At 35.0% G+C, this 13887-nt stretch overlaps 2 protein-coding genes across 2 annotated transcripts; both read left to right on the top strand.

The window, feature by feature from the left end:
* Positions 1 to 6620: 6620 nt before the first annotated feature.
* LOC111485511 (octanoyltransferase) lies at positions 6621 to 8544 on the top strand. The gene is made up of 2 exons (XM_023132435.1): positions 6621 to 6812; positions 7409 to 8544. Exon 2 carries the CDS (start codon positions 7678 to 7680, stop codon positions 8356 to 8358), a length of 681 nt encoding a protein of 226 aa, XP_022988203.1. The 5' UTR covers positions 6621 to 6812; positions 7409 to 7677; the 3' UTR covers positions 8359 to 8544.
* Positions 8545 to 10934: 2390 nt separating this feature from the next.
* On the top strand, positions 10935 to 13767 carry LOC111485392 (G-type lectin S-receptor-like serine/threonine-protein kinase RLK1). The gene has a single exon (XM_023132260.1). The coding sequence runs from the start codon at positions 11004 to 11006 to the stop codon at positions 13470 to 13472; it is 2469 nt and encodes an 822-aa protein (XP_022988028.1). The 5' UTR covers positions 10935 to 11003; the 3' UTR covers positions 13473 to 13767.
* The last annotated feature ends 120 nt before the right edge of the window (positions 13768 to 13887 follow it).

Below are 13887 nucleotides of genomic sequence, written 5' to 3'. Positions count from 1 at the left end.
AAAAAAAAAAAAAAAAAAAAAAAAAAAAAAAAAAAAAAAAAAAAAAAACCTGATAAGAAACGAAGGCCATACGTATCACTGGAACGGATCCATTACAGTGAATCTGTTGAAGAACGAAAAGAAGTTCACAAGAACAGAGAAAATTCCATGTGGGTGTTCATGGATTGAGGATTAGAGCGAAAAGAAGGGGAAATTACAGAGGCATAAGGAATGATCTGAAGAGGGGATTTGAAAGAAGATTGAAAGTGAACAATGAAACGAAGATTTAAGAAGGATTGGGATATGAGAAACAGTGGTGAAGGTCACTTGAAGACCTGCCCATATGAATCACAGAGAGAAGAGGCGTAAACGAAAGAGATATTTGTTGAATGCCAAGATTTGGAGCAAAAGTCCAATGTATTCCGAGGCTTCAAATTGCAAGGTCACTTTGGTAATTCGAAAAATACCACTTAATTTGTAGTTTATTTCAAATAATTCTATTTTTCTCATTTATTTTTTATAGAAAATAAAAATTAATACTTTATTTCAAACCCATCTTAAAAAATAATAATTAAAAATATTTTTACCCGTTTTAAAAAAATAGGGACTTTCATCTTGACACCTATTCGTGTAGTCCCTAGTTGTAACCGCCAAGATCCACTGTTAACAGATATTGTCATCTTTAGGATTTTCCTTTCAGGCGTAACTACCCAGATCCACTATTAGTGAATATTGTCCTTTTTGTGCTTTTCCTTTCGGGCTTCCCCTCAAGGCTTTAAAAGCCGTATGCTACGGGAAGGTTTTTCCACACCCTTATGAATGGTGATTTGTTCTCCTCTCCAACTAATGTGGCCCCAGTGTCCTCGCTGACACTCTTTCCTTCCTCCAATCGATGTGGGGGCGGTCCCATATTTACTGGCACACGGCTTCGTGTCTACCCCCCTTCGGGGAACAGCGAGTCCTAGTTGTAACGGCCCAGATCCACCGTTAGCAGATATTGTTCTCTTTACCGCCTCGTGTCTACCCCCCTTCGGGAACAACGAGTCCCTAGTTGTAACGGGATATTATCCTCTTTCCCTTTCGGGATTCCCCTCAAGGCTATAAAACATGTCTGCTAGGGGAAGGTTTCCACACCCTTATAAAGGGTGGTTTGTTCTCCTCCCAACTAATGTGGGACATCACACTAGTCCAACGAGGATTGATTTACAGGTTCGCCTGTTTCTACACTTCATTTGGATCCATGTCTTGAGGTAACTGTAGTCTATAGTTCTTCTTGAGACATGGTTTAAAACTTTCTTGGTCCTCTTCTTTCATTTATGAGTCTCTAAAATTACTGTATTTCTCGTTAGGTCAATCAAATGAGACCCAAAACTTCAAACAAAAAATATAAAATATCACAAAATCCAACAACTTACGTTAGTAAAATATTTTAAGTCCCGATGGATCCATTAATCGCTTACTTATTCTCCGTTCTTCTTGTTATATAGTCTATAAATCTCGAACCACCAAAGGATCTATATGGAATTAAATGTTTTAAAAATATTGTACATTGGTAGCTGAGCAAGAATTTGAGTCATAATTGTCATAACAACTCATGGGAGAGAAAAGAAAGAAAACACGTGAGTTACTAATATTTATGTTTGAGAATGCTCGGAAATTAGAGATGTTCTTCAAAATTCACAACTACTATAGGCATGGTAAGCTTTCTTAGCCCCTTCTTGAGTATAGTGGATGTTAATTAGGTTCTTAAGGCAACTAGTTAGTTCAAATTTTGGACTATCATTTCCAAGACTTTTTGGACTAGCGCTCAGAGTTAATTTAGTTTTGGAAGCACTATGGTTCAGTTTTCTTACTGTCTCTCACAATCTTGAGGTGAACGGTTTATTGGAAGTGTCTTGACCTTGGCCATCGTAAAACTGTCTTAGTTTAGCACTCTATTTTATCTCAATTCATTTATGCATGCTCGAACAATTCTTAAACTCATATAAGAGTTTCGAGAGTAGCAGAATTCGATTTATATTATAACAACGGGAAAAATAAAATAATAATAAATAAATAAATAATAAAAATATTAAAAAAAAAACATTTGGTAACAGATTCCTCCTCCTTCCTTCAATCTCTCACCACTCCTTCCCTAAAAATAAATCGGTGAACAAATCAGTAATTCTTTTTCTTTTCAGTAAAAACAACTACAGATTTACCCTATCAGAATTTCTTCTTCCTACAAAAACAAATTAAAAAAAAAAACAAAAGGTTTAACTAGATTTAGTTCGGCCTATGTCATTTGAGGAGTTCAGTAGTCGTATGTTAAATCTTCCTTCTATTTTATTAAGATTTGTTTAATAGAATTTAAAAAAATAAAACAGGGGCAAGTAACTCCATTAAATTTAGTCTTAACACTAAATATCAGAATTTAACAATGGCCCATGTAAATTAGGGAAATAATTTTATACAGTTCAAACTTGAAACTAATGTCATGGGCTATGTTGACTTAGATTTCAATGAACTTTCATTAAGGATAACGACAGAACATCATCTTAAGCTAACCAGATAAGTGACCTTACTATCGGCATGGTTATATTTTGATGTTGACACGTGCCCTGTGGTTCTGCACGTGTCGTATATATTGATATGTGTGAATTGTCTGTGGATCGATGTGCTTCCTATATGTTATAATATATGAATTGTATGATAATAGTTACTGTACGATGTGTTCAAGGATATGTTTGAGATAGGATACAAGAAGGATGCACAAAACGAAATGTAACGATAGGAGTAAAGTACGTTCATGAAACGTTAAGATTAGGTTACATACCGGAGTGATATGGATAAGAGAGATTGATGGAAGAATACGGTTAGGTTACGGGTAGAAAGGGATAGGTTTGTGATAGATTGATAGAACGATAGCGTTAGGTTAAGTTCTTGTGATGATATGACTAGGGTATGTTCACGTAATGATATGTATGTGATAGGTATAAGAACGTCAAGACTATGATAAGTTAGAGAATGATATGACTATGAAATGTTTACGTTATTACTTGTTTATGATACATTGTGAAGCAATATGTCATGGTATGATGTGTATATGATGAAATGTTATGTTAAAAGCATAGAACGTTATGTTAGGTCTCTTATATTTGAATGTAAATAGCATGAATTGTATGACATGAAACACGATAAACTGTCTGGAATCATAACCTCGATAGGAATATGTATGAAATGTAAATTGAAAATGAGAATGACATGAAGCATGTAACGTGACAGGGGGTTATGTTCATTAATAATAAATGTAGAAGTAGGGGGGACCTCATGCATTATGTGTGTTCATGCATCCGAGGGGATACCCATATCCCATCACGAGGGTACGGACGCGTACATCCAATGGCAGGACAACGATCGTTATGCTTGCATACCGCTGCCGTCGGTTACTAGTTTTAACGGGTCCCAGCATAAGAGGCTCCCAGAGTATGCCCACCAGATAAGGAAAGTGGCTCAGCGGTGTGCGAACTAGCTGGTGAGCCCATACTCGCACGTATGGGCTGTGTGTAGAGTATATGGTACACATTCACGATTACCCGTTAGGACAGCACCGTAAGGAAAACAAAATGAAACGAAACGAAAGATAGGTCCCATCATTTCATTGCATGTGATTGTTGCATTTAACCCCAATAGTGGGGTTACTTACTGAGTATTTGATAAGATAAGGAACCACTACAAGGGGAGTAATATTCGGATTACCTTGTTGATCGAATATCTCAAGGCAAGAACACTTGTTTGAGATTCGAATCACTCCACAAGCAAGATCGATCATGTCTAGCTTGAATGATTCTTGTTGATCAAATATCTCAACGCAAGAACACTTGTACTTAATTGTCATAATTAACCATTATGTAATTGTAACCTAAAGTAAATAAAAAGTCCAAAACTCTAAATTACTCTAAATTGTAGCTCACCCAAAATTTATAACAATCAAACTTCATTCTTCTTCAACGTGGCATGAATTGAAACATCTTTTGATAATTTTGACAACCTTTTCTTCACATCTTCATTGGAGTATATTGTATGATTGATGTTTTTTTGGTTCATATCAGTATTTCTTTAAATACTCAAGTCATGTGCTACTACATTTTTTCAGGTTTAGGCAAGACATTCCTATACGGCTGATAATGGCATCGCAACTCGAGACCATGTCACATGCATAGGGTAGTGGTATTTGTTTTCTTAGACTTAGGCTAGACTAGGTTGTTTCTAACTTAAACTCTTATTCATTTTATTTAGTCTTTTGTGGTGACGTTTTAAAGATGTTTTCGAAACACGTAAGTCCATGGCTGTGTTTTAAGATAAAGGTTATGTTTTATGAAATTGTAATGAAGTATTCCGCATTCAATGTTTATGGTACATATACGGTAGCGACCTTAAATTAAGTAGAAAATTTTGGTTCGTTACAGGTATAATATGTCATTCTAAAATCTCCTTTCAAGGGCATTTCAGTCATTTGTAGACAACATATAAATCATACTTATCATTCTAGTTATATAAGACCGTTCATGTTCATATTCGCATGCTAGTATACTCTAGCAATTCCTTAAAGCACTATTCGAAAGGAATCCAAATGGTTACTTATTTGATCTTGTTTATGTTTGGCTCGTTACTCAATTGAAGTCATAATGAGATGAAAATTGTTGACTCTCCTCAGGCTTAGTTGTTGGGCGTCCTTGGCTCGAAACTCAATTGAAGTGGGTTTCGTTCCTATTAACTTTGAAATTTGTTTCAAAAAGTATGCAGAAGTAAAGGTTTAAAGCACGAAAATAGTTTTGTTGTGGCTCGATAGCAACTAGCTCGACTTACTAAAGTATATTATCATCCCCACCCCATCCTCTAACGGTACGTTAAAGATTTGTGGTATAACATTTTTATTTCAATGATCTTGGTTGAAGATGGGGAATTTGGACCTAAGTTTTGCATGAAGAGATATGCTAAATCTCCATACATATCGTCGTCAACCTCATGATTTTTAAAACGCGTATATTACGAAGAGATTTCCACACCTTTATAAGGAATGTTTTGTTCTCCTCTCCAATTGATGTGGGATCTCACAACCCACCCCTTTAACCTAAGGACCCAACGTCCTCGTTCGTACACCATTTGATGTCTAGCTCTAATACCATTTGTAATAGCCAAAGTTCACCGCTAGTAGATATTGTCTACTCTGGTTTTTTACATACCGTTGTCGCCTCACGATTTTTAAAATGTGTCTACTAATGAGAGGTTTCCACACCCTCATAAGAAATGTATCATTCCTCTCACCAACTGATGTGCGATCTCACATAAACACGCTCTGAAATTTTAAAATCTAAGTCAGGATATTAAAATTATAATTTAAAAAATTGCCCCTTCAATTTGGAGTATACAGAGATTGGGTTGAGTTGGTTTATCGGGTTGTTCTTTAATCATTTATTTAAATCCTACTTATTCACAGTATATGTTACATTAATAACTAAAATCTCATAAATCTCAAATATCAAACGTTAACAAGTCACATTGCATCATTATTCAAATGTCACAATGTAACGTCTCAATCCACCACTAACAGATATTGTCTAGGGGAAGAAGGTTTCCACACCCTTATAAATGGTGGTTTATTCTCCTCCCCAACCAATGTGGGACATTACGATCCACCCCCCTTTCTGAGCCTAGCGTCCTCGCTGGCACTCTTTCCTTCTTCCAATCGATGTGGGATCGCCCCCAAATCCACCCCCTTTGGGGCCCAGCATCCTTACTAGCACACCGCCTCGTGTCTACTCCCTTCGGGGAACAGCGAGAAGGCTAGCACATCATCTAGTGTATGGCTCTGATACCATTTGTAACGTCCCAAATCTACCACTAGCAGATATTGTCCTCTTTGAACTTTCCCTTTCGGGCATCCCCTCAAGGCTTTAAAACGCGTCTACTAGGAGAAGGTTTCCACACCCTTATAAATGGTGGTTTGTTCTCCTCCCCAACCAATATGGGACATCACGGTCAACACATGAACTAATTCAAGTTCTCAAATCACACGAACACTCCAAACCTTATCAAACATTTATTTATTTAGCCAAACTTTATTTGAGGTAAAGTTGATAGAGTAGGAGAAAATGTTTAAATAGATTAAAAAAGAAGCAAAAATAATGTCTTTATTCTATTTTGATGCTAAAGCTATTATACTTATTACCATTTTACTCCATAAACTTTAAACTTTTTTTTTTCTTTTTCATTTTTAATTTTTAAATTCTATTTAGGTCATTATATTTTCGAAGATATTTGAGAATTCTATTGATATGACTAAGTTTAGGGCATGATTTTGATACCATGTTTGTAGAACATGACTCTCCATAATAGTGATATTGTCCACCGTTATCATAGCTTGCTTTAAGGCCTCATACCAATAGAGATATATTATTTGATTATAAACTAATGATCATTCTCTAAATTAATCTACGTGAGACTTTCATCTAACACATGTTAGTAAGACATCTCTTAATTCCATTTTTAATTAAGGATTAAATAGATTTTAATTTTAAAATTAAAATTTGTGCTTTTTTTTTTTAATTTTATTTACCAATCCTTCAATTTGTGAGGTGATTATTTCTTTATTTAAAAAAAAAAAAAAAAAAAAAAAAAAAAAAAAAAAAAAAAAGTTATCGTTTCCCTCTCCGGTGGACCTAGCTACCCAGACCCGAGCTCCTTATCTGTGACGGCGGCGTGACGTACCAGATCAGCAACACTGCAGCTTGGCGTCACCACCCACGGCGGACAGTAGCGGCGGTGCGGGAGGGCTGAATACAAAGTTATAGGTAAGTTGGCTACCAAGGGAGAATGAAGAGAGTAGTATTTGTATCTGTTGAGATTATTTTGGTTGGGATCCTGAGTTTGTTTGTGTTTGTTCAAATGAGTAAATTGGCGAGGGATATGGAAATTAGAAAGCAGAATAGTATGAATCTGTGTAGAAATCGATGAAATATATGTTATAATGCAGGTTTTGATTGCAAATAGCGACGAAAAGGAAATCGAATGTCACGATTCAAGAGGAAACGATGAGTTGAGTTAAAATATGAAGTTCTTTAGCATTTCTCGCCAAGTTAATTGCCTCAATTTTGTTCATGTTTGATGTTTAGCCGATTTCCTCTTTACAACTGAAATTTCCTTAAGATTCTAGTCTTTTTTCAAGGCTTTGTTACTTCTAATTAGTAAATCTGTGATCATCCTTCAGATATAAACGCTAGGAATTGATCATCAAAACACTGGGAAGTAAAATTTAGATTATATTAGAACTGAACCAATGAGGCAATCAAGAGTTTATCCCCTTAAGACTGTTTTTAATAGATTATAAGTATGAATTTCATGAGTTCTTGTTCTTTTCATTAATTTTTCCTTTGTGATTCTTGCTCAGGTGTGGATCTCCTTCAATTCTTGAAGCAATTCATTCTTCTGTTCTTTCATTTTCATCTGCTGTTAAGAAGATCAACCACTCTCTGGAATCAATCTCAACATTGAAATCATTGGAGAGAGGTAATTTTCGACTTTACTTCACGAAGAATCAAACATGAATCCCTGAAATCCGCCCTGTGTCTATAATCTCTGATCCATTTCGATTCCAAGCCATAGATATTAAGAACATACTCGGGTGTTAGAATCGTTTCTATAGCTTTAAAATAGGGAATGAGATTGCCACAAACTCTGAAGATACGGAAAATGGGGATTGTCTGCTACAGAGAAGCCCTCCATTTGCAAGAAAAACTTGTGTCTGCTAGAAAAGCTAGTGAAATCCCAGACACCCTCTTATCTCTGCAACATCCACACACATACACACTTGGAAAAAGGCGGACCGATCACAACCTGTTAATCCCCGAGTCGGATCTAGAGAAGCTAGGAGCTGAACTTCACTACACTGAGAGAGGGGGAGACATTACATTTCATGGTCCAAATCAGGCCATTTTGTACCCAATAATTTCCCTTAGAGATATTGGAATTGGGGCTCGAAAGTATGTGGAGAAACTGGAACAGACCATGATTGAGATGGCTGGTCTGTATGGAGTGAAAGCTAGAGCTGGGGAGAAGGGGGAAACGGGAGTTTGGGTTGGAGATAGGAAGATTGGAGCCATTGGGGTTAGGATTTCAAGTGGGATTACTTCTCATGGTCTGGCTTTCAATGTGGATCCTGATCTGAGTTATTTTAAGCATATTGTGCCTTGTGGGATTGCTGATAAAGATGTGACATCTTTGAGAAGGGAGACTGGGGAAGTTCTTCCCAGTCAAGAGGTTGTGGAAGAACAATTAATTTCTTGTTTTGTTAAGTTATTTGGTTATAGTAGATCAGTGGAGGAGAATTCTTGTATGTAAATTTTTTGTTTAGAAATACTTTAAATTGGTTAATAACTATGTCATATTAGATTTTGGATGATTGTATTCCATTTGTCGTAAGGTCAAGGTTGAGTCTTCTATGATATGACTGTCTTTTAATAATAGTTGGATGCAGATGTGAAAATCTACATACCCCTTATAGTCTCGGGATACAAGTTTGATGTACTTTAGTTGTTTCTCTCTCATACATGAATGGTTAGAAACATTCGATTACATTGTGGTAACTTCTCCAAATAATTTATTTTGGGTCGAGTTAGATGAGAAGGATAAAGTTTATATGAAAGTTGAAAGCTTGTCTCCGAGGAAGAAATGCTAGCGGTCGTTCGCTATCTCATAATCTGGAGACAATATTTGTAGGGATCCCACTTCATAGTAAAGACTGACCACAACATTATTTGCCATTTCTTTGACCAACCTAAACTGACTTCCGACGAGCATGATGGCAAGAGTCGTTGACTGAATTTGACTTCAAATTTGAACATAGAATTGGAAAGAGTAACTAAGCGACCGATCCATTGAGTTGGAAGGGTGAACATGCAACCCTGTGCATGTTAGCCCACATTTATTCAAGTAAGATTGATGGGTCAATGCGCAACATCATAAGGGAGCACATATATAAAAACTCTTTGGCCAAAGTTGTTGATCTAGCCCGAGTCGAAAAGACTCGACAGTTTTGGGTTGAAGGAAAGAATTAAAAGTTTAAAGAATGATTTATGGGTATATTTCAAATTTGAAAGATAATTTAATGTACGTTGTTTGTTTTGAAGTTGGAGGCAAAATAAATTGATATTGAAATAATAGAGCAACTATCATAATTATATCTCTTGTACTATTGTTAGGTGACTTATTCAAACCATAATGTATTTAATATGCTCATGACCTTTAAAGTAGGTGAAATATATTTACTTAACACGTGGTCTTTAATGAGATTGTTGTTGAGACCTCTATGATATCAATGTCTTTCGAGAACAGTTTGATCAAGAGTTTTATATGCTTTCTAATAACCATTAGATACAAATTCAACGTAATTTTGTAGTTTCTCTCTCATACATTCAACCGTTCAAAAACTGCCTCCCGTCACATTGTGACAACCTCACTGAATAATTCCTCTTGGGTTGAGTGTGGTCTTTAATGAAATTGTTGTTGAGACCTCTATGATATCGATGTCTTTCAAGAACAGTTTGATCGAGAGTTCTATATGCTTTGTAATAACCACTAGATACAAATTCAAAGTAATTTTGCAGTTTCTCTCTCATACATTCAACCGTTCAAAAACTGTCCATCACATTGTGACAACCTCACTGAATAATTTCTCTTGGGTTGAGTGAGAAGATAATGAGACATATATGGTTTATTTTGAGTTCGGTAACTTAATTGAGTTAAGCTCTGTTAAATAGCCCGTAAAATAAATTGATATCAGGATAATGAAGCAAGTATATCTCTTGTACAATTTGTCAAGAGTTAATATAACGAAAAATTCTCGTCTAATCTCAAAGTTAAGTCAAAATAAAACTTTTAAAAGAATACGAGCCTAGTCAATATAACGATTATTTTGGAAAAAAAAAGTCAAAAAGTCAAATTATTTTATGTCAAAGGTCAACACGCCTAATTTTTGAACTTGAAAAGTAAAAAACAAAATTTTGGAAAAATGAAATCAAATTTCAACCACCACAGTTATATGTTAATATAAATATATAATAATATGGTCTGGCGGCAGACACGTGTTACATTAATTGTATGAAATTTCTCTTTTGATTAAATAAATTATAAAAATTAGTGTATAGTTCATATTTGTTTGAATTTCTTCCACGTTTTAAATACATAAAATTGAAGTAATATAGACAAAAATAATAATAATAATAATAACTTTAAAATTTTAAAATTAAAATGAATACTATTAAAATTTCTATTTTAAAATTTTAAAATTTTCAATAATACTCTTAAATTAAAAAAAAAATCATTAATACTCCTGAATTAAAATTTTTAAATTAACGTTAAGAATATTCTTTAACTTACTAAAAAAAATTAAAAAATATTAATAAAAATTTTTTAAAGTTCGAGGGTATTCAAAAGTTATATTTAAAATAAAATACTTATGAGTATATTTATTAATTTAGTCATTATTTTAAATAAGTGTAAGACGAATTGACAAAATATGACCATAATATTGATAATAAAAAATGAATAAATCACGAGTTTAATTTCGTAATTATAAAGTTTGCATGTTAACAAAAAAAAAAAAAAAAAATCCTAAGCTTTCGATTTTTTATTTAATAAACCCTTAAAAATTTCATTTCCATATATTTTTTTAATTCAGAAATCTACACAAAATTAAAATTTTAAATTCGATGAATATATTAAAAAATTATTAGAGGTAGAATTAAAATTACAATATTTCAATAATTAGTTTGAAAATTATTATTTAGAAATAAATAAATAAATAAGGAGAGAGAAAAAAAAGACCGAGTCAAACTTGAATTTTTCTGGGAAATTTGTAAGAAAAAAAAATAATTTAAAAAATGAATTTCTGGAGCAAAGGAAGACTTGCAGTCCATGATTCTGTAAACGTTAAAGTTCTTGTTTCTTCATCATCTTCTTCTTCTTCGTTTGCTCTTTCAGAATCGATGCAGCCAAAAATGGTTCCAGTAAGCGTTTTTCTTCTTCTGTTGTTGAGTTTCGTCGTCGTCGTCGTGTGTGCTCAAAGTAATGGAACTCGAATTTCCACTGGTAGCTCTCTTGTCGCCGGTAGTTCTTCTGTTCAGGCATGGCGTTCTCCTTCTGATGATTTCGCTTTTGGTTTCCGGAACGTTGATAATAATAACGATGATCTTTTTTTGCTTGCTATCTGGTTTTACAAAGTACCGGAAAACAATATCGTTTGGTTCGCCAAAGAAAAGGACAACAATCCTGTTTTCGCACCAAGAGGATCGAAGATTGAGCTTACCGCTTCAAGTGGATTGGTTCTTCGAAATGGAAACGGTGGAGAAATCTGGAAATCGAAGCCTATTACGGCTTCTGTTGCCTTTGGTAGTATGAAGGATACTGGTAATTTCGTGCTTGTGGATTCAATCAATGGATCCATTTGGGAGAGTTTCTCATATCCAACGGACACGTTGCTTCCTACGCAGAAATTGGAGGTTGATGGCGTTCTATCCTCCCGTAAATCTCAAGGTAATTTCTCACTTGGAAAGTTTCAGTTCCGTTTGCTTAGAGATGGAAATGCTGTTTTGAACACCATAAATTTGCGCTCTGGCTTTCCATATGATGCATATTATATTAGCAACACTTATGATTCTGCTAGTTCACAAAATTCTGGCCTCCAAGTGATTTTTGATGAACAAGGATTTTTGTATGTGCTGAAAAGAAATGGAGAGCAATCTAACATTACACAGCCTAGTGTTGGTAACCCTGTAGAGGCTTATTATTACAGAGCCACCATGAATTTTGATGGAGTTTTGGGTGTAAGTTCTTATCCAAAGGGCATAGATGGAGATGCCAATGGAAGCTGGAAAGACTTGTTTAGAATACCTGATAATATCTGTCTTTCTAATGAAAATCCAATTGGAAGACTTGGCTCTGGAATCTGTGGATTCAATAGTATTTGCACATTGAAATCTAATGGAAGACCGATTTGTAATTGTGCACAAGGCTATTCTTTAGTTGATCCAAACGATGAATTGGGTAATTGCAAACCATATATCACACAGAGTTGTGATGAAGAACAAGAAGGTGCTGGAAACTTCAACCAGAATCTATATGAACTGGTGGATCTTCCAAATACTAATTGGCCAATGTATGATTATGAGCGTTTCTCCACTTTAAATGAACAAGTTTGCAAAAGTTCTTGCCTGGAAGATTGCTTTTGTGTGTTAGCAGTGTTTGGAGGCAGTGATTGTTGGAAAAAAAGGCTACCACTCTCAAATGGAAGACAGGATGCAAGTATAACAGCTGTTTCTTTCCTTAAATTAAGAAAAAATGTCTCACTTGAGAGTTTCCCAGATGCTGATAGAACAGTAAAGAAACAAAGAACACTAATTATTGTCATGTCTGCTCTCTTTGGTAGCTCTGTGTTTATCATCTTTATATTGTTGGGATTCAAATGTTTAGGCTTATTTGTCTTGAAAAAGGAGAAATTAGCTGAAACTTGCACAAAGAATGTCTTTTCTGAGTGTAACTTAATCCAGTTCACATTCATGGATATCTACAAAGCAACAAATGGTTTCAAGGAAGAAATAGGAAGAGGATCATGTGGAATTGTTTACAAAGGAACAACAGAAGCGGGTGATATTGCTGTCAAGAAATTGGATAGAATGTTTGAAGCAGATAGAGATAAAGAGTTCAGAACTGAAATGAATGTCATCGGCCAAACGCACCATAAAAATTTGGTACGTTTGCTTGGATATTGCGACGAGGGAAGCAACCGGATGCTTGTTTACCAATTCATGAGCAATGGCTCATTGTCTAGCTTCCTCTTCAATGGTGATCCGAAACCGAGTTGGAAGCTTAGAACTCGAATAGCCTTTGAAATTGCTAGAGGTCTCTTGTATCTACATGAAGAATGCGACACACACATCATTCATTGTGATATAAAGCCACAGAACATACTTCTTGATGAGGATTACAATGCCAAGATCTCTGATTTTGGGCTGGCAAAGTTGTTAAAGGTAGATCAAAGTAGAACTGAAACTGGCATAAGAGGGACAAAAGGATATGTGGCTCCAGATTGGTTCAGATCTTCGCCGATAAACGCCAAGGTCGACGTGTACAGTTATGGAGTGCTGTTGCTAGAGATCATATGTTGCAGAAGGAATGTGGAGACAGAACTTGGTGATGGTGAAAGAGAGGAGGGAATGATTTTGACTGATTGGGCCTATGATTGCTATGAGAAAGGAAGGGTGGAAGCTTTGATTGAAGGAGACATGGAAGCCATGGATGACTTTCATAGAGTGGAAAGGTTTGTAAGGGTAGCAATTTGGTGCATTCAAGAAGATCCATCCAAGAGACCCACCATGGAAAAGGTTATGTTAATGCTTGCAGGTAATGTAGATGTTTCTGTTCCGCCATGCCCTTACCCATTTAGCTCCATGGTTTGAAGCAAGTCTCTGAGCACTGAAAATGGCCCCTCTTCCCATATAATCATCATCATTCAACTAAATCATGTATGGGAAGAACTTGGAATCACAAACATTCTTCAACTTCTAATCTAGTTCATTCAATGTATCTAGTGTTTTTTATATTTTATAAAGTTAATTCAATCACATATTCATTTATCTCGTTACCATTGTAATTATATGGCCCAAAGAAAGTAAAGACTAGCTCGAGTCACCTAGTTATGTAGTAGATCGTTTGATTTAAAGGTTTATTATGATGTGTGAAAATAAGATGTTTTAAAACAGAATGAAAATCAAAGGGTGGGAATCGAAGATAATTTTGTTTAGTATAACATGAGAATGCTATTAGAATTTTATATTAATAAAGATTTTTTTTTTTTTTTTTTTTTTTTAGCGA

This window comes from Cucurbita maxima, unplaced genomic scaffold, assembly GCF_002738345.1.
Source record: "Cucurbita maxima cultivar Rimu unplaced genomic scaffold, Cmax_1.0 Cma_Scf00010, whole genome shotgun sequence".
NCBI classification, from domain to species: domain Eukaryota; kingdom Viridiplantae; phylum Streptophyta; class Magnoliopsida; order Cucurbitales; family Cucurbitaceae; genus Cucurbita; species Cucurbita maxima.
The sequence above is the reverse complement of the archived record's forward strand: the minus strand, read 5'-3'. Positions and strand labels throughout refer to the sequence as shown.